General features: G+C 38.9%; 1 protein-coding gene across 1 annotated transcript in view; it reads right to left on the bottom strand.

Annotated features, from left to right (window-relative positions):
• Nucleotides 1-453: 453 nt before the first annotated feature.
• The window catches only part of whrna (whirlin a), a 166,656-nt gene continuing 144,682 nt past the window's right edge, over nt 454-22,427 (bottom strand). The window contains exons 9-13 of the mRNA XM_079835334.1: nt 20,536-20,607; nt 17,775-18,288; nt 15,226-15,389; nt 14,458-14,580; nt 454-1,259 (exon numbers count right to left, since the gene is read on the bottom strand). Coding sequence (XP_079691460.1) covers nt 1,077-1,259; nt 14,458-14,580; nt 15,226-15,389; nt 17,775-18,288; nt 20,536-20,607 — 1,056 coding nt within the window. The 3' untranslated portion in view covers nt 454-1,076. The remainder of the gene's footprint in view (nt 1,260-14,457; nt 14,581-15,225; nt 15,390-17,774; nt 18,289-20,535; nt 20,608-22,427) is intronic.

The following is a 22,427-nucleotide window of genomic DNA, read 5'->3' as shown; positions in this document are numbered from 1 at the left end:
TATATCAAATGTAATATGTATAATATATTAAATAAGAAAAAATATATATTTTAAATTGTAATAATATTTCACAATATTACAGTTTTTACTCCATCTTTGATCAAATAAATGCAGCCTTAGTGAGTATAGGAGACTTCTTTGAAAAACATGAAATATATATGATGCCAAATTTTTGAAAGATATGGGACAGTGAGCAATCCTTACAGTCGAGCCGTGATGCACGTGTTGCTTCCTTAAAATCTGGCCATAACAAGCTCTTCTCTTCACAGAAGTGTCTATGCTGTCTTAAAATGCTGTATATGTAGGCAGCTCACTAGGTATTTGAACAGAGTAGCTGTCTCTAAGGACTCAAGCATTTCTGTCCTAATGACTGATTGCCATGGTTTAGTAATTACTGCATAACGAACCCCCCCCCACCCCCCTGCAAAACAGCACAAACAACAATCAAATATTGAAACCGGCTGACTAGTTTAAAAAAAAGGCAGATGACAGATGTTTCAGCACTTCTGCTCACAGCAAACTGTAGCGAGGAGCACTTTAGTTCAAATTTATATAGAGTTAGTCACTATTTACTAGAATCAGTAGTTATGTCCACCTCTTTAACTTTACATATATTTTAAACACATTTTATCCATTTGCACATATTTCTTATAAAATAGCTATGACTTTAAAAAAAAAACCAATGATGATTTCCAGTTCACACAGACTCTCACACCAGGACATGACGTCATATCGTGTATCAAAAACACTACACAGATCCAAGCTTGATGTAGAGTCTCTTGCCATATTGCGGTCACGTGACCAAATTTCATTATAGAAACTCAAAGAATAAGCCAACTGAAAAGATGGTCCCATCATCTAAAACAAACCGACCAGAACAGACTGAACTTTTGCTTGACCCTGGCATTTGCCGTTGGAAAGGTCTACATGGGGTTGGCCTTTCAAACAGTGACTGGTTTCAAAACATCACAGAAGAGGATGAGCTGAAGTGTACCATGTAACAGTATCATGATCGTGGTATGTCCCAGTGCTTTTTATTCCATTTCTGCAGTCAACACCATGGGACTCATACGGTCCTATAGAGCCACGTTGAACTCTGTGATCAAGAAGTCAATGTAGTCCTTCTCTTTGGTTTTAAAGGCCTCCGCGATGAGACGTGCAGCTTCCCGATGTTCCTTTCCTCTGAGAGACACTCCATTCACCTCTAGGATTACCTGACCCACCTTTAGCTGGCCACAGTTATGAGCCGAACCACCTCTCTGTGGGAAAGAGAATGAGAGATAGGGTTAGGGTTGCGTTTACAGAAGCTAAGGTCGGTTGTCAGTCAGTCTATTTTAGTTTGAAATACGGTTACAGTCCCACACAGTTTGGTGTGGCTGGTATTAGATTAGATTAGGCTCTGAATAGAAAGTGAAAATAGAATTTAGGTTGAATCTACGCCATTTGTTTGTGCATTTCAAAGGATGTAATCAGCGGTGTTGAAAATTAAACTACTATATCAATTAATCACTGGGTGATCCCAGGTGGAGAACTGATTGATAATTTGCTGAAAACCCAGCGTGGCACATTGTTCATCTAAGTAAACGTATCTGAAGGGGATACTGATTGTGCCTCATACATTCAGACTTAGCTGCCACTGCTCTCTGGTCACTTCAATCTAGACCTACCCAAAAACTCTGCAAAACCTTTGTGAATTTTAAAGGGATCAGTGTTTATTAAAAATTAACCATTTCACCATTTCATTTGATAATAATATTGTCGGAAGTTTGGTCTAACTTGAAGGAATTATGACAAATATATTATTTTTTTAACAGTACAATGTACTTTTTAAAGTAATAACACTAATAATATTAACCCCAAGGAGTCTGAGCTGTTTTGGGGCCCTTTAGAAGTTGACATGCTCTTACATTTGTGCTTTTTTCAGTTGCTTATAAACACATTAATGGCAAAAGTGTAATTACACTGTATTCAGCAAAAACTGGGCTACCATAATATCTAAGCAACATGTATGTACATGCTTGTATTTTTGAGAGAAAAATGTTTATGCATGATTTTTTGAAAAAACTAAAAAAATTTTTTTAAAATAAAGGCCTCAAAACACACAATAGATATGTGTTCACAAGACTTTTGACTAATGGGTGTTTTTGCCTAGAGTTTTTGCTTCAAACTGATGTGAGAATCATTGAGCCTACTCCTTCACATAAAACAATACACGGATTTAAAATTTGTAAGACAGTTTTTCTTCACAAAGCCAGTATGCGAGGAGGCGTGATTGCTAATGAATAATGATGAGATAACACCTGAGATAACAATAGACCACATAATGACCTGCATAATGAATTGGCTTCATACCTGACTGAGAGAGCAAAACAACGCTCTTCTTATTTAGTTGAAATTGTACTTATCTAGTAAATGCATCTTGATTTAAATATTTAGACTAGAAACAAGACAAAAATTACTAAGAAGAGCATTTTTAAAAAAACATTTTTGTACTATTTTTTATGTTTTTGAAAGTAGTCTCATGCTAAAAAAATAAATAATAAATAATTAAAATTAAGATACAAATTATACAAAACAAAATTCCCTTTAAAGAAAGCAATTCACTTTCTACAAAACAAAACAAAAAATCACTTTCTACAAAACAAAACTCCAGAATCATTTCTGACAAACTTTGATATTAAATAAAACAAAACAAAACAAAAAAAACCATTAGGCTATCATTTTTAAACATCAATAGGAAGCAAAATATGTTTGACTGGTACTATATTTATAGCATATGAGCAGACATTTTCGAATAAAAGCTTTATTGATGTGACACTAGGCTCTTTTACAATAAACACGTTATAATCTGTCCAAACCAAGCCAAATAAATCTTGTCTAAACAGTCTTGCGTGTATGACATTTAACGTTGCAAAGGATTCATATTTAAACAGTCTTTTTGCATTTAATATTCACAGATGCTAACAGAATAAACTGACCTTACAATCAGCGGCGGAATCCTTTGCTCTTAGAAATGAACAGCTTTTCATGAGGAGAATAAATCCAGGATTATTGCTCAACACTTCTCAAAACGATGTAGCTGAAGTAACGTTACAGCGATTCACTAGATGCGTTTGTATGAGTTGATGTGTGGGCGCGGACTCTGGATCGTCAGTATATGAATCTCAATAGAATGTGCGATCCGTGGGCGTGGTCGCATTAGCGGATAATGAAGTGGCTCGCGGGTGACTGACATCTATCGCTTTTCAAACAGATTAAATAAACACAGAATATTTGTTTTCGATTTGGTTTACATTGTTTAAAACCTGACATTTCAGCGTTTCTTTAGACATATGTCTCATGTTCGGGAGACAAGTATTCACTAAGCTAGAGTTCCTTTTCTGAAGACTATCTGAATGAACGTCTATGACAGAGAGGCTGCAGATCGCGCATCATGTTTGTTTTCTTTATTTTGCAAAAAGCAAAACATTTTGTTTTTATTGTGACTGTACACAAAAAAATTGAAACTTAACAGATTATGATGTATAACAATGATAAAAAAACGACAGAGTTATTTGAGTCTCTTGGGCACTGATAAGAAAGACTGATCGCGCTGGCGCGACCGCTGACCCGAGGGGGTTAATAGTTGCGGGAGAATAAAATGATTTGCGGGACTCCCGCTAAATAGAAATATCTAAAAATAAAACTCTAAATTGTAATTCATCTATTGCACATAAGCAACAAGAACAACTAAAGCAAAATAATAACGATTTACAGGTGCAAGCATAGGCAGTTTTTATTTATAACATGTTTTTGCAGCGTTGTGCAATGTAGCAAATCACAGACATACAGTATATATTGATTTCTTGAACGCAATGGGCAATCAAATGCATTTAAGATAGAATACACTCACCGCTCAAAACGTCCGAGTTGCCAATTACAGAGTGTCTATTTACACCAAGTGCAAATAGCGTGCCTTGTTGGGAAGTGCTATTTGCACTAGCTCTGCCTAACAATGCCTGGTTGGGCCAAACAAGATAAAAAAGACGTATGTATTTCAAATGTACTTCAGTGGCGTAGTCAGTAGAGTGGAAGGCTCAAGGATGGTTTTGACGTGATTGACCCGGGTTCGAATCCGCCTTTGGCCGAGCTCACTCTTCTCCCTTTTCCCATCACATATCACATCGGAAAGGCATTTACTTTCAATAAAAATGAAGAAAATGTTCTAAAAGTGGAAATTAAGTGCCTAAAAAAATGTTTAATAATCAAAAGTATTTATTGGGTAGGGTTAGGGGTAGGTGTAGGGAGGGCTTTTATTGTCCCATTAAGGCAGCATCCATTTAATAATTTTAATAAATATAATCATTTACACTGTTATTATCGCATCCTGTTAATGTACAACAATACTGAGGTGCAAATAGTATGTATCTGTCAAAATAAAGTATAAACAGAATCTAATTAGGCTACTATTTACACATATTGCAAATAACTGCTATTTTTACATGGTGTAAATAGAATACATCACTATTTTCACTTGCACTTTGTGTTAATATTATCTAATCGCTAAGAAAATGTTATTTTCACTTAGTGTAAATAGAATCTAGTTGGTATTTACACAGTGTAAATAGAATCTATTGCTGTGTCCACTTAGTGTGAATAGCATCTATTATTTGCCAAACCATGGACGTGCTTGCTTTTAGGTTAAATCACTTGAAACTATTTCATGGAAAAAAATCTATTTATGCAGGCTTTTGCGTGCAGGAGCGGGACAAAACATGAATGTTTCCCACATGAGCGGGAGAAGGTGAAGTATATTTTTGCGGGAGCGGAACAGAATCCTGCGGGAGCAGGCAGGTATGGGACCGAAAAATCCATCCCTAGTGTAAACTTCTATTGTGCAGTGCTTTGTTTGCAAAAAAAAAAAAATCAGTTGTAAAAGATTAATTAAATTGTTAAAGTTTTTTTATGCATTCACTTGATTACTGTGTATTTGATAATAAATTAATATTAAATCATAAGCCACAGGATCCAGAAAAATAAAAACACAACATAGAATTAAAAAAAAAAACACTTAAAGGTCCCATGGCATGAAATTTTCATTTTATGAGGTTTTTCAACATTAATATGATTTCCCCTAGCCTGAATATTGTCCCCAAGTGGATAGAAATGTTGATCGGTGTAAACCCGAGTTCTGGCTGTCTTTCTCTGCCTTTGAGAAAATGACAGGCCAGACGAGCCAATCCTGAAGTCTCCTGGTTTGACGTCCAAGCAGGAACGGTTACCTCCCTTTCCTCCACCCAGAGAATCTGCACACCCATGCAAGCGCTCGAGAGATCATTGCTTGTGAACGAGTGAATGCTGGCAGTTTCTCAGTGTTTGGATGTACAAATGAAAACAGAAGTATTTTTTCAGTTCCTTCTGATCTGTGATCAGTGATTTCTGATGTGTAGCTAATTATTTATTATTCGTGCACACGCAGCGGCTTCTCTCTCTCCCGACAGAACAGTGTTTTCGTGTTTTCTATCTTGTGAGTCAGTGTTTTTGTACGTCCTCGTTGCGTCTATCTGTTCTACAATGTGCATACAGTCGTTTCTGCTCAACATCAGCAGACTCACTTTAGAGATAAACCTCACACACGCAGAGGCGCGGGCTGCACTGACGGGTCGGCCTTCAACATCCCCGACCCCCAGAACTGCATCTGGCCCACAGCGGAGGCACCAAACGCGGCGCGAGATTAAGCAGAAGGGGGGTAAGCGTGAGGGTATCTGGGCTAGGCTAGCCAGCTATTCCCACAATAAACTGGATTACATTCGATTAATGCTGTTGTGTCTTTGTTTGCGCTGTGTACTCAATGCGCGTCACTGACGCGTTCCATATGATAGGAACATATCTAAAAATAATGCTATTATCAACACTTACTCGTAACTCGTTCATCTCGCTGTAATGGTACTTTGCATGTGTTACAAAGTTGGTAATAATGATGAAGACGGACTCGGTGTGACTGGGACTTGTGTTTATTCAGAACTCTCAAATACAAACACAATAAACTCGCGCTGACTGACAGCGCTCTCATAACTCAGTAGTTACTATAAATAACTTTGTTAGCAATCGCTGAGCTCAGTCTCTGGTACATTAGTGATGTCCGGTTCGCAACGATCTTTCTTTTGAACCGGTTCTTTTTAGTGAACCGAATCAGTTCACCAAATCGGACTGAATCGTTCTAAACGGTTCGCGTCTCCAGTCAGCGCTGATCCATAATTTACTAAAGTTACTAACTTTCTGACATGAGTGACAGCCCCTCCGACTAGAAATAGACTAATAACCTGAAGTATATGCTGTAACTAAAACAGTTCACTGAACTGAGACTGACAGAACTGATGTGAAGTGAACTCAGGTCCATCCGTCTCTCTGGCAGCAGCTCGTGCCTCGTAGACCTCGTTAAACCACGCCTCCTCCGCTCATATCAAATGCAAAGATGTCAGCCAATCACAACAGTGGGCATTTTTACTGAAGTCTCACAGCAGACACCCCTCTTGAAACAGGGCATTCAGCCACAGGTCAAACAGCAGTATAGGAAAAAAATGCCTTTTATTTCTAAATTATGACATTTTATGATGTAAAAATCATACTAACAATATAAGTACACCTCAGGAAACATTATAAAATAATAGAAAAATGCCATGCCATGGGACCTTTAACAGAACAATATTACTGTTAAACAATGTTGGGTGTAAATGCATTACTAGTAATGAATTACTGTAAATGACTTTTCCCTTGAAAAAGTAAAGTAAGGGATTACTCTAGACTACAGAACAATTTGATATAAAACAATAATGGTATAAATAATTTTTGGTTGTTTATTTGAAAGAATTATCATCTATCCTTGTATTGTTCAACTAGTTGAGGTTGATAAAGGAATCAGAAAGTAATAAGTAATGCAATACTTTTGAGAGAGTAATTATACAGTAATCTAATTACACCGTTGAAAATGTTATTAGTAGCTATTAGGGGTGTAACGGTACACGTATTCGTACCGAACCGTTTCGGTACGGGCTTTCGGTTCGGTGCACGCGTGTACCGAATGGTTTCTGAAAACAATCTTTAACAGTTAACAGTCTTGTTTTAAGCGCGGAACACACTTCAATCCGAGTTCCCACACGAACATATTAAGTATTCAGTCCACTTTATAACGAAATACAAACGATAAATGCCGTTTTGACGCTCTTTAATTTGGCGTGACTGACTGAACACAGTTCAAGCGGCTGCGCGACGCGCACATGAACGCGATCAATCATCTCTTCCTAAAGAATAAACATGAATGAACATCTGAAGGTACATTAAAACTTACTGTCAGGTATTATATGCTGTGTATTCGCTCGATCAGTGTTTCAACGGCGGAAAGACGTCAATATAACTGCTTGTAAACTAAACAATGTCATGTAGCATCACATTTACCTCAGGCAGTCGTTCAGTGTCCACAGATTTTTATTCACTAGAGAAATCAACTCTTTCACTAACTATATGCACTATATTAGCCGTTATATTCATTACTTAACCTGTTAGTGATGTCTTAATTATTTAATGTATGTTTAAATAAACCTGTCATGAAAATGACAGACACGGTGTATAAATGATTATATTTCAACAACGAATTGGCGAAAAAACTATTTTATTATTAGATTTAGAAGTTATTGCAAAAACTGCCTTATGTGAAGTTTACATGTTTGAGTAGCTACTATGTTCTACTAAGAGTGTTGATTGTTATACCTAAAAATAAATAGCAACTGAATTTAGGCTAATAGTTTGGGCTCTGTTGTTAACCTTTAATATTAATGTGCAAGAAGGGCTCCCTATATAGTTTACAGCAATATCTTCAAAACACTTTTAGTTATAATTTAATTGATTTAAGGACAGACACTTTTTTTTTTCAGTAAACCAATAAAAATAAATAAAAAGCCATTTTGTAAAACTGCTGTACCGAACCCGTACCGAACCGTGACTTCAAAACCGAGGTTTTGTGTACCGTTACACCCCTAGTAGCTATTAATTAATTACTTTTTTAGAGTAACTTACCCAATACTGCTGTTAAAATGGTAATAAATTGTTACAGTTTTGTTACACAATTGATCAGACATCCTTTTTGATTTTTAAATTTAATTAAACCAGATAAATAGAATAAAAAATAAAAAAATGTAAATGCAAATTTTTTGAAAAAATAAATGCAATTTGATTCTAATCCTTTGACTGTAACTACTGATCATGAGTCAGCCTTCTTCAGAGTGACATCACTTATGGAACAGGAAGTAGTAAACTAATGGATGCTAAAATGTCACCCACTTAGATCTCACAGCACCCCGTCTTCTTTCATTCAATGCCAGATATTGATTGAAACAAAAGAGCACCACATTATCTAATCCACGGCCGCTTTTGTTGTTGGATTTTCATTATGACGCTGATGAACCGCCTGCTGCCGGGGAATTAAAACCCACTCATTTCTCTCCTCCCCAGACACACTTTCTTCATCTCTCAAACGCTTTCAATTATTTCTTACTTTCACTATCTCTTATATTCCGTTTTTTGCTCAGTCTCTCCTGTTCTCCTGCCCCTGCTCTTCTTCTATCAATCTTTTATTAAGAAGGAGCTGATTTGCTGCTAAATCAATGATAATCAATGGCACTGTTATTTCAGATTCGTCTCTCACAGCAAGGGACGCAACTACCCAGTGCCAGAGGGGTATGCAGCAACAATTTTGGCGCCCCCCATTGATAAATAAAGAAACGAATCAGAATTTTTATAACGATTCCAAGTAGGAACCGGTTCTTGATGCCCAATACTAACAATGTTGCTACCAAACATTCTAAAGCGCTCTTTAGTTCCTACTAAATTGTAACATGGCGCCTTTTCACTTGCCCATTAATCTAGTATTGATGGTCATTGCAAAAACTGTCATGCAGATCGGCTGAGGATGGGAACCGATGATGGTGAATTCAAATTTTACAGTAACTGTAATCATAACCAGCGAGATGATTGACAGGACGATAGCGTAGGCACAAGCACAAGATCACTTTTGTTAATAAAATAAAAAAAACACAAACCACAAACTGAGGGTTCCCCGTTTTAAAGGGGAATTTCCAAATATCTTTTATTTATTTGTAATAATTCGAGTATAGCTATTTTATGTCATCCGTCTTATTAATTTTTTAATAAAAGTTTAATATACGCAAGTTTTTTTAGGCTACTGTACTATTTTATTGTTGTTGTATTTCATTAAAAATAGGCTAATAACAAACATAAAAATAAACATTTGTTTGAAAGTAATTAAAGAGGAAATTATGAAATAAGCAATATCATACGAGCAAGAGAGCTATTTTCCAGAGTAGCCTTTATCAGCATGATTGTAAAATGCGATATTAATTTTATACAACAGTTCAATAAACAACAAGTTGTTTTTTTATACAGTTTTGCTCTATTTTTCCAACAAAAATAGATTCAAACAAAGTATAGGTTTCGTTCTCGAATAATTCACCGTTTTTGAACAGTCGGTTAGAAAGAATTAGTTGAATGATTTTAGAATCCACTCACTAACTATACTGGCAGTTTATGGTTTCATAGGCCTGGATTAATTTCAGATTTCTATAATTGAAATATTATATTTAGAACATAAATCTAAAAATCTCATTACAGTATTTAGGCAATTGTAATTACAGTGTAGGCCTAAGTGGATTTTGATAAATGGTAAGATGGATATTGTTGATACTGACTTCATTTAATTCTTATAACAGTCATGTATCGTGGTAAATAGTGTAATTACTTAAAAAGATGGTCAACAATATGTAACTTTACTTTATAAGACGTGTTCCCTAAGCATGCAATTTTGAGAACACCAAGGAAAGAGCACGTTCTTTAGTCTGTTTGGATACTTCAAACACAAGTTTGCACTGCCTGTTTGGGGTCACGGAAAACTAGCAAATCACGCGTCGAGGACATGCTTTTTAATAAAAAACCCATTGGAAACGCAGAAACGTCCTTGACCCCAAAGCGCACGTTAAGAACGCACGTTTTTGTGGTAATTCACGCGTCAAGGACGCGCGTTTTGCTGTCAAATCGCACGCTTTTGACGTGTCAATGCGCAATCAGACGCCCGCCCATTTAGAAACGCACAACAGCAGCTACATATAGAAAATAAAATATATTTTTTTTCATACCATCGCTTTTGCGCCCCTATGCGTCGCATATAGCGCATACCCACTTGTGGGTGGACAGAGAAACACAGAGAGCCTTTTACAAATCATCAACTCTGTCTACAAATTGCACATCTAACTGCACGCATTCCCACAAGCCTGTTCAGCAGAGTGCTTGAGATTTTTAGTAAAAGGAAAGACATAATCAGGAATAATCTGCCACAATGGCATCAAACATCAACATCAAATTCCTGCTCTACACCGGCCCACAATTGGAGGTCCATGTACTGCTGTGCTTCTGCGCTCATTATTTAATTCACTTATAGACCTTTATATGACTGATGGCAGTGAGCTCATGATTGGGACTCATTTCATGCCTGTCATTGTCTCAGGCTCTGTGCCGGCTTCAGACCTGAGGGTTTTGAAATTGTATAATCAACTGTAAAACCTGGCAGCCGCCCAATATGAAGAACCACAGGGTACTATTGTGATTCATACTCAGATTCAGTATTGAAAATGTGTGGCGCTTACCCATACAAAAACCATCGCCATGCTGCTAGGATGTTTGTCAAGGTGCTCTCCTGTTTTTATGTGAAATTTAAATGTTGCTATGGGGTCGCTAGGGTTTTCTGGGTGGTTGCTTACTAACCCCAGTCAAAAAAGCCCACCAAGTTTCTATGATATTCTGGTCCTTATATATCCTTGCTCCTGTTTTACTATCCAGCATATCTTTCCTCATAGCTTCACAATTTGAGGTGTCACTGTGTGTAGCACAAACGGAGCAAGATTAGTTAAAAGGATAGTTCACTCCAAAATGTAAATACTGTCATTAATTACTCACCCTCATGTCGTTCCAAACCTGTAAGACTTTCGTTCATCTTCGGAACACAAACAAAGATCTTTTTGATGAAATCTGAGAGCTTTCTGTCCCTCCATTGACAGTCTAGCAACTACCACTTTGACGCATCAAAAAAAATCATAAAGAGATCGTAAAACTAATCCATATAAATATTTAGCGGTTTAGTCTAAATTTTCTGAAGAAACACAATCACTTTATATGATGAACAGATTGAATTTAGGATTTTATTCACATATAAACATTCATCAACTCACACATCAGTTGTGGTAAATGGAAGCTCAAGCATGTTTGAGCTTTCGCAAGAACCAATGAGGTTCATTCTCGTGTTACGCAACACGTTTGAGCTTCCGCAAGAACCAATGAGGTTCCTTCTTGTTTCACGCAGCACGTTTGAGCTTCGGCAAGAACCAATGAGGTTCATTCTCGTGTTACGAAGCACGTTTGAGCTTCCGCAAGAACCAATGAGCTTCATTCTCGTGTTACGAAGCACGTTTGAGCTTCTGCAAGAACCAATGAGCTTCATTCTCGTGTTATGCAGCACGTTTGAGCTTCCGCAAGAACCAATGAGCTTCATTCTCGTGTTATGCAGCACGTTTGAGCTTCCGCAAGAACCAATGAGCTTCATTCTCGTGTTATGCAGCACGTTTGAGCTTCTGCAAGAACCAATGAGGTTCATTCTCGTGTTACGAAGCACGTTTGAGCTTCTGCAAGAACCAAAGAGGTTCATTCTCGTGTTACGCAGCACGTTTGAGCTTCCGCAAGAACCAATGAGGTTCATTCTTATGTTACGAAGCACGTTTGAGCTTCCGCAAGAACCAATGAGGTTCATTCTCGTGTTACGCAGCACGTTTGAGCTTCCGCAAGAACCAATGAGGTTCATTCTCGTGTTACGCAGCACGTCCGCAAGAACCAATGAGGTTCATTCTTGTGTTACGCAATATGTTTGAGCCTCTGCAAGAACCAATGAGGTTAATTCTCGTGTTACGCAGCACGTCCGCAAAAACCAATGAGGTTCATTCTCGTGTTACGCAGCAAGTTTGAGCTTCCGCAAGAACCAATGAGGTTCATTCTCGTGTTACACAGCACGTTTGAGCTTCCGCAAGAACCAATGAGGTTTATTCTTGTGTTACGCAATATGTTTGAGCCTCCGCAAGAACCAATGAGGTTCATTCTTGTGTTACGAAGCACGTTTGAGCTTCCGCAAGAACCAATGAGCTTCATTCTCCTGTTACGCAACACGTTTGAGCTTCAGCGAGAACCAATGAGGTTCATTCTTGTGTCACGCAGCACGTTTGAGCTTCAGCAAGAACCAATGAGGTTCATTCTTGTGTTACGAAGCACGTTTGAGCTTCCGCAAGAACCAATGAGCTTCATTCTCGTGTTATGCAGCACGTTTGAGCTTCCGCAAGAACCAATGAGGTTCATTCTTGTGTCACGCAGCACGTTTGAGCTTCAGCAAGAACCAATGAGGTTCATTCTTGTGTTACGAAGCACGTTTGAGCTTCCGCAAGAACCAATGAGGTTCATTCTCGTGTTACGCAGCACGTCCGCAAGAACCAATGAGGTTCATTCTTGTGTTACGCAATATGTTTGAGCCTCTGCAAGAACCAATGAGGTTAATTCTCGTGTTACGCAGCACGTCCGCAAAAACCAATGAGGTTCATTCTCGTGTTACGCAGCAAGTTTGAGCTTCCGCAAGAACCAATGAGGTTCATTCTCGTGTTACACAGCACGTTTGAGCTTCCGCAAGAACCAATGAGGTTTATTCTTGTGTTACGAAGCACGTTTGAGCTTCTGCAAGAACCAAAGAGGTTCATTCTCGTGTTACGCAGCACGTTTGAGCTTCCGCAAGAACCAATGAGGTTCATTCTTATGTTACGAAGCACGTTTGAGCTTCCGCAAGAACCAATGAGGTTCATTCTCGTGTTACGCAGCACGTTTGAGCTTCCGCAAGAACCAATGAGGTTCATTCTCGTGTTACGCAGCACGTCCGCAAGAACCAATGAGGTTCATTCTTGTGTTACGCAATATGTTTGAGCCTCTGCAAGAACCAATGAGGTTAATTCTCGTGTTACGCAGCACGTCCGCAAAAACCAATGAGGTTCATTCTCGTGTTACGCAGCAAGTTTGAGCTTCCGCAAGAACCAATGAGGTTCATTCTCGTGTTACACAGCACGTTTGAGCTTCCGCAAGAACCAATGAGGTTTATTCTTGTGTTACGCAATATGTTTGAGCCTCCGCAAGAACCAATGAGGTTCATTCTTGTGTTACGAAGCACGTTTGAGCTTCCGCAAGAACCAATGAGCTTCATTCTCCTGTTACGCAACACGTTTGAGCTTCAGCGAGAACCAATGAGGTTCATTCTTGTGTCACGCAGCACGTTTGAGCTTCAGCAAGAACCAATGAGGTTCATTCTTGTGTTACGAAGCACGTTTGAGCTTCCGCAAGAACCAATGAGCTTCATTCTCGTGTTATGCAGCACGTTTGAGCTTCCGCAAGAACCAATGAGGTTCATTCTTGTGTCACGCAGCACGTTTGAGCTTCAGCAAGAACCAATGAGGTTCATTCTTGTGTTACGAAGCACGTTTGAGCTTCCGCAAGAACCAATGAGCTTCATTCTCGTGTTACGCAGCACGTTTGAGCTTCCGCAAGAACCAATGAGGTTCATTCTCGTGTTACGCAGCACGTTTGAGCCTCCGCAAGAACCAATGAGGTTCATTCTTGTGTTACGAAGCACGTTTGAGCTTCCGCAAGAACCAAAGAGCTTCATTCTCGTGTTGTGCAACACGTTTGAGCTTCCGCAAGAACCAATGAGGTTCATTCTCATGTTACGCAGCACGTTTGAGCTTCTGCAAGAACCAATGAGGCTCATTCTCGTGTTACGCATCACGTTTGAGCTTCCACAAGAACCAATGAGGTTTACTCTCGTGTTACGCAGCACGTTTGAGCTTCCACAAGAACAAATGAGGTTCATTCTCTTGTGTTACATTAATGTTGGTAATAATAAGAAATGTTTCTTGAGCACCAAATCTGCATATACGAATGATTTCTGAAGGATCATGTGACACTGAAGACTAGAGTAATGATACTGAAAATGTAGCTTTGCAACCATAGAAAATATGTAAAAATATTATTTCAAAATATTACTGTTTTTACTGTATTTTTGATCAAAAACACTTATTTTAAGCACATTGAAACTTTTGAATGTTATTTTTCATCAATTTTCTGTATATTTAAGCTACACAAATCCTTTTTTTTATTAAAGACTTTTTAATTGGCTGAATAAATTATTCCGGTCACATTCACATCTCTGTACGTGTGTATATTTGCAGTTCTCTATGCTCTCAGAGGTGAGGGGGATCATGATCTTAGTGACCCCAAATATTATTTAATATAATATAACCCTGTATATAATAGAACACTGTATGGGCCACTCACTTGTATAGTAACGATGCGTGGGAGGGGCTGACGTGTGTTTGCCCCGCCTTCTATTGCGATGCCCAGAGTGCTGCCGCTTTTTTCCACCCTCACTAGAGAGGAGGTCGGCTCCAACAGACCTGGCTGAAAGGTAGATTTAGAGACAAATTAGAGAGAGGACAGGAAAGATGGGGAGAGGGGGAGAGAGAGAGAGAGAAGAGAGACAGGAAAGTAGCAAATCAAAGAGAGGGAGAGAGAATGAAAGAGAACAGAGATAGGAAGCAAAGACACATTCGGCTTTGATGATAGACATTGCTTTGTGTCTGACAGCCATAAATAAGGCCACAGGAAGAGGCTTATGCCCAACCGCAATGTCCTCAGATAGCACTATTAGTTCAATCTACAGGAACAACAACACAGCTTATGCTACAAGGAAAGCCGAGAAGCATATAGCTAAAGGACGACCAAAAGGAAGACGGACGTGTCTTGACTCAGCACACTGAGATTGGTTTTTCAGAGATCTGTTGGATCAGTGATATGCGATGAGATGAAGTGGACGAGTCAACAATGAAAGAACAGAAAAACGAAAGAAAATGTATGTACCAAAAAAAGAAAATTAATTGTTAAAAGTCAAGCACGCTCAGACACAGGGAGGGGGAGGAAACAGATTTACGTGACTGCACTCTTCTGTCAACACTCTTTCACTCTCATTCACACTTTTAATACCATCCCTCTGTCACTGTCATTAACACTCACACATCCATCTCTCTCTCTCGCTCTCGGTCTCACCGGTTTGGCAGATGTTTCTCCTGCTCCGTGCCCATCCCGTGGGGCTCTGGTGCGGGCGGGACGTGGGCTGCTATCCTTACTAAGACGTCCAGATTCAGCAATATCTACACCGCTGTCCTCGCTGAGGGTCTGTCCGCTGTCTGAGAGCTGGGATAATGTCCCTCCTGCAAGAAGTTAGAATCCGATTAGATGCAGTTAGAATCGAGCTACCGTGGGTTTTTGTCTAGTCGAGCTGCAGTCTCCATCTGTTTGTCTAAAGATGCATGACAACACGTAATGGAATATTTTAAGGACATTGAGCATCACTTCTGTCTTTCGGAGCATGTGCACAGCGCCTAGGGCCGATTAACCATACATCCTTGATGAAACTGAGTTACAATCGCATTATCTAGGTCTGTTAGTCCAACATTGCAAAAACCAGACCTAAATATACTTTTTGGCCCGTTGTGCAGTCTGGAGGTGTTGGATTTCAGTTGACAGATTTCACAGAAAATGACATTGTATATGATAAGCACAGTCTCAGGTTTTTAGCTTCAGGCTATCATTCCATCCAGGTGGAGGATATCAGTCAAGTTTGATATTTTGAGCTAATTTTAGAACACATACGCTGTGCCTAAAATCGCATACTGTCTTGAGTAGGACTACATTTGAATTTGAATTTACTTTGTGACCGTTGAAAAAGTATGTTCTTTATACAGTAGTATGAATATGGGTATTATGAATGAAATTCGTATGTATGCCTACGTCTGCCATGTTGTTACTGTCATGTGACCTACCAGCGTCAGTTGCGTCGTTTCACTGCCATTCATAAATTATTTCCTGTGGCCTCATCTGATAGTAAAGTGTCCATCAAATGCAGTTAGATACTGTTAGATATTGATAATTAATCAATCAAACCCCTTTATCTAATCCTCTCTACCTAACTGTCGGACTCGCACACACACCATGTTTGTAATTTTATTTTTTATTTACTATTCAGGACAGATAGTAAGCAAATTGGGACGCAGCATATGTATTAAGGTATACTACTCTTTTGGCGTACTGTTTTTCGCATACTATATGGTTGGGAAGTATCCTCCTTTTGGACACAGCAATAATGTTTTTATTTGTCATGTATCACCTAAGAACATGATTCTGCATTAGTTTGCTGTGTTAGGTAAACTCCACTTTGTAAACTCCATTTATAATGCCAGCAAGTGGATTATCTTCAATCTGTTAAAATGGTTTCAAAGTGTAATGTTTTCCAGCCATTATATGATTTCAGTTGGACTAAAGTGCTGTACATGGCATTTAAAAAAGACAAAAATACAGATAATTTCAAAGAGTTGAAGTCATAAAAGCAAAAACTTGCAGAATCTGCAAAATGTTAAGAATTTTAACAATCATAACAATTATTTGTTGTTTTTTAAAGAACCAAGTGTATGTAAACCTTTGAACAGGGTCATTTTTATAAATCCAGCTATTATTTTGTCTTGTGAACTTATGTAAATCTGTTATGTGAAAGAGCTTAAAGGGTTAGTTCACCCAAACATTCTGTCATTCATTACTTACCATCATGACGTTCCAAACCTGTAAAACTTAGGAAGCAAAGGTAGTAAAGACATTGTTCAAGGCCCAGAAAGGTAGTAAAGACATACTTTTTGATACATACAAGAATACTTTTTGTGCGAAACAAACAAACAAACAAACACTGTAGTCACATGGACTTTTTAAATGATGTCTTTACTACCTTTCTGGGCCTTGAAAGTTGCAATGACGTCGCTGCCTATGTGTGGTTCAGAAACCTCTCAGATTTCATCAAAAATATCTTAATTTGTGTTTCGAAGATAGGTTTTACGGGTTTGAACGACATGAGGGTGAGTAATTTTTGGGTGAACTAACCCTTTAAGCAAGTGTCACACTAGACTTTGAGCATGCAAAATTGTGTCTTTTTTAAAAAACATAATTCAACAATACATTCAAAATCCTGGAGTTTGCATTCTTTGTAATTATGCTAATAGGTCACAACATGACTGGTTAATCTTCTATTGGTTACATGTTTTCAAGTGATACAAATTTGCAGAGTTCACTACACTTGAACTTTGGAACGCAGCGAAATTTGCATGAAATTATGTTTCCTCTCCCGCAATTACATGCGTATGAATGAAAGTCAATGGAAGTGTAGTGTAATCGCCCCTCAGGACAGCACAACATAAAAAAACAAGCAGCTTTTTATGAGCCCTCTTATTTTGTGAATTTTACCTTGCAGATTCTGCAACGTGTATTTATATTTATGACTGCAACTGTAGTTCTTCCAAAAATCATAAAATGTTTTTTTATTTTTCCAAACCCATGTGGTTATTTTATTCATGTAACACATAAGGAAAGTGAGTAAATTATTGAATTTTAACCCTTTAAAATGAACAATTTCCATTTTGAACTTTGAGGATAATGACTTTTTAGCCATTAAATGAGTTAAAATAACCAATTGAAGAGAAATCGACAGCTGATTAATGACATATTAAATATTTGAAGCTGCCCCACAATGCATCAAATCTGCCCAGTCTCACCTCGTGCCTGTGGCAGCGGCCGAACCTCGTTCACATCAGGTTCTGCGTTGGGCCTGTGCACCTCCACCATGACAAAATGCTGATTGGATGCAGGGGACGAAGGGGCGGGCTTATCTGGCAAGGGGGGCGGAGGAGGAGGCGGCCCAGGTGGTGCAGGTACATTAGGGGCGGGTGGAGGATTCGCAGATGAGGATTGGACAGCAGGCTTCACCTTACTAGGAGACTGGACCCGAGGGAACGGTCCAATAGGGTGCTGGCTCACAATTGAGAGCTGAGGCACTGGGACATCTATCTTGAGGGTGTTAGAAGGAGATGTGTAAGGTTTGGGCGTTTTTGGGTGCTTGGGTTCTTTGGTATGGGAACGAGAAGGGGCAGTGAAGTACAAGCCCGATTGGGAGGAGCTGGACGAGAGACGTTTACTAAGTGTGGATTTTCGACCGGGACGGTGCTGAAGCCCTGGGGGAGGAGGAGGTTTAAAGGAAGGAGGGGAATCTGAGTTGGAATGAACCTCATCCTAGGATGAAAGAGGAGAGCATTAGTGATGCCATATTTCATGTTATATTTCAAAGGAGATCAATAAAACATTTTGCATTCAATAACACAATCGCAGCAGCTTACAATGCACCATTTTCACATACACCATACACATATAAATCAAACAACAATTACCCACAAATCATTGCTTTCGAGGACAAGAACAATTTCTCTCAGAACAATCGGTTCATTCAGACCAAGAGGCAAAGCAAAAAACAAAACAAAACAAAAAAAACGGGAAATGAACAAACTAAGGCTGAACAGGGTGAGCAGAAGCCAGATGAATGAGGTGTCAGTGCCATCAGAAAGAAATCAAACCAAAATGTGAGTCATCTGGGTGGGGTTTTATCTAGGCCTGGACGTTCTTCTGAAACATTACTAATCACACGCTCCTGACTTGCTGGCGCCTGCACCTGATAGGGCTGTGCTGGTGCTTCATCAGTTTACCAACAAGAAACTCTCTGAGAAAAACTCCAATCGGCCATCACTCTCACAACGAGCAGCCATCAGTGTCAGTGTCATCATCTCCTCTATTTCTCTCTTTCCTTCAAACAACCATCAACTGTCTGAGTAGCCAAGCCTTTAGAACCGTTTGAGATAGGGCTGGGCGGCATGACAGTATAAAATGTGTCAACCGGTAGAGATTTTTCTATACTGTGGTACTGTAGATGTGCAGGACTGCTTAACGCATGTTATCTTCACAGTGACAACAAACATGGAGTAATGTGAAAATAAAGATTAGGACTGAAGGATTAATCATTCTGGTGCATGCAATGCAGTTTAGTTAGTTTAGTTTATATAGTCCTGGTCAGAATTACTGGCATTCTTGGTAAATAAACATCTCTTGGGTTTGCTGCCAAAAAGTTTTGTTTCATCTGACCATAGAAGCCAATCCCAGAATGAAGTTCCAGTCGTGTCTGAAAACTGAATATGCTGGAGTTTGTTTTTTGGATAAGAGCAGATGATTTTTCCAAAACAACTAGTGGTGTAGGTGTTTGACCCCCCCCCCCCCTTTTTTTTACCCTTTCTGGCCCCAAGACTGAACTATTTCCGCAATTCTCCAGCTGTAATCTTTAGAGTGTCTTTGGCCACTCAAACCGTCAACTCAAACTCTAGCCATGCATTAAGACAATATAGACACGTGTCCTATTTTCTCATTCATTATGCAGCTCATTATGCAGCTCATTATGCATTCTTTTGTTCTCTCAGGTGTGATACCCATAATTATTCATGATCGTTCACGCCTCCTCGCATACTGGTTATGTAAAGAAAAGTGTCTTACAAATTTTTAATCAGTGTATTGTTTTATGTGAAGGAGTAGGCTCAATGATTCTCACATCAGTTTGAAGCAAAAACTATAGGCAGCAACACCCATTAGTCAAAAGTCTTGTGGACACATATCTATTGTGTGTTTTGAGCCCTTAATTTTAAAACATTTTTTTTTCAAAAACTGTGCATAAACATTATTCTCTCAAAAATACAAGCATGTACATACATGTTTCTTAGATTTTATGGTAGCCCAGTTTGTGTTGAATACAGTGTAATTACACTGTTTATAAGCAACTGAAAAAAGCACAAATGTAAGAGCATGTCAAAACTTCTAAAGGGCCCCAAAAAAAGCTCAGACTCCTAGGGGTTAAGGGAATTTGGTCTTTGTGTTATCTCATATTTATACACAAGTCATGGCAGGATAATTTCATATTCCAAGTCACGCTGGTGTGCAAAAAAATTTAAATATGAAGGGGAAAATACTTCAGATATATTTTACTCATAAGAATTTCTAGGGGTACCAATTGTGCCCAACTTGTGTTAGAGAAAAACATGAATGATGAAATAACACATTCATTTGTTTTACTTCAATGAAAGGTTAGATATTTGTGATTTTTTAATGAAAGATCAAAAGAATAAACAATGCAGATTTATTTTCACAGCCTTCTTTGATCATATTTACCAAGGGTGCCAATAATTCTGAACACGACCACAGATAAAAAATTACTTGAATTACTCTACTGTGACATAACATTTTGGTCATACCACCCACCTCTATGCTGACAGTTTTAATAACTGAGTTTCATACAGAAGCCATCATCACGCTGGTCAAAATCTGCCCTTGTTCATTTTCAAGGTGCTCAATGCCAGTTCTCACAATGTCCTCCATTCCGCACCTCACCAGACTATAACACTCTCCTTTTTCTCTCTGTTCTCCCTCTAAAACTGAAGGGCTTACCAGAGAGATGTCTGGCAGGGCATTGCTACGCTCGAGAGACTGTTCCCCGTTGTTCTCTGCCACACCGTCATTCTGGGAGAGAGAAAAACAAAAGAGAGAAAACCAGAACAAGAGACTATAAACAAATGAAAAACACAGCTGTGTGTTTATCCCCTAAACAAATGTTCGATTCAAATTGCATTTTGTTGAGGGCCCATTACACAGAGTGGCATCAAAACAATTGCATTTACAGTCCTACATTTCAATCTCACATCCAGTCTCATTTTGTGTCCAACACTCGTCTCTCACGTACAAACACATACCACACAGAGGGCAAGAAAAGCCCTGATTTATCATGTGTGTGTGCTCAGTTGCTAAAAGAGAGAGGTGATTTCATGACTTTGGCCGTTCAATGCATTCAGACCTGTGATTCACCTCATTATAACTCCCCTCGACCAAAACAAAAGCCTCATCAATTCACTTTATTTGCTTGCACACCACTTACAAATGGAGCCACTTGTGGGTTAATTTGTTAGCTACTTGTTCAGCTAACCTTTGTTTGTTTTGGCAGTCATTTTTGTAATATTTGTCCTCTGTATTTGTATATTTCATAATTCACATATAACAGCTCTATATTTTACATCTGAAAACATTTGAAACTATTTGTAAGAAAGATATTAGAAATAATGGACCAGAATTATTTTCACATTTATAGGCCGTGTAATGTGAAAAAATAGCAAGACACATCTTACTACTGAATTGTCTTCATGAGGTGCATCCAAAAAATCAACATACAATGCGAACAAATGACTCTTGTTATGAGTCAGTTCTTTTTAGTGAAACACCAGTCTGATTCATGACGAAACGAGTTGGTAGTTACAAAAGTTAGGACCGGTTCAAACAGACACTTTTCCATTCCACTGCGTTACTTTTCCATTGTTTTTCAATGAAAACATGCGGTAGATGTGTTTGACCTTTGCGTCTCATGCATGACAGGGTTTCTAAAAATGCAGCGCACAAGTTAAAAGAAGTTGACCTTTTATAAACGCGTCTCTAGACCTTACGTTTTTTTCGTTCCACTGACTTTTTTACTGGTGGTCGACCGATCTACCAAGGCCGACATTACGGCCATTATTTGTCATTTTTTTAAATATCAACATCGGCCAAATAGTTTTATTTTTCATCGGCCATCAAAAAAATCTATATAGGTCAACTACTAGTTTTTAACAGCAAAAACGCATTCTGTGTGAACCGGCCCTTCTCATATTAAATCAGTCTGATGAATCCTTCAATGAAATTAATCCATTATTGGGTTTACTGAATAAACATTTATAATAAACTAATTTACTGAATATAAAAGAATCAATTTCTTTAAAAAAAAAAACTTTTGAAAGATATTTGTGTGTGACCTGTGCAAGAATTAGCCAATGACATCGAACCACTGTTTACCCATATGACAAATCTGGCTGGACGCAGTCGTTCATTCCTCCTTCAAACTAAAACAGACTGAAGAGTAAACTCAGAGAGCACAGACATTGTACTGTGCTCAGGTCCTCCACCTTCCCACAATCCCCTGCTGTGCTCCACTGGAGCATAAATCAGGATGCTCTCTGCGAGACTTTTTTCTGGGGGGCTGGGGGGGGCTTATCTGCTGTGACAGCTCTGCATATGGCTGATGAGGTGCTGTACCAGGATGAGAGTCCCAGAGCGAACGTTTCGTCTGCGGTGCTCCGCAGGGCTGCGGTGTGGGCCGCCGCTTCTTCTTGTAATTACCAGAGCCAGAGCTGGCAAGCTTACAACAACACCAATACACAGAGGAGGGACACGAACAAAGCTTGCATACAAATATGTTCGCTCATTTCCAAAGTGCACACACACACACACACACACACACACACACACACACACACACA

The sequence above is a fragment of the Gobio gobio genome, assembly GCF_949357685.1.
Source record: "Gobio gobio genome assembly, chromosome: 14".
NCBI classification, from domain to species: domain Eukaryota; kingdom Metazoa; phylum Chordata; class Actinopteri; order Cypriniformes; family Gobionidae; genus Gobio; species Gobio gobio.
The sequence above is the reverse complement of the archived record's forward strand: the minus strand, read 5'-3'. Positions and strand labels throughout refer to the sequence as shown.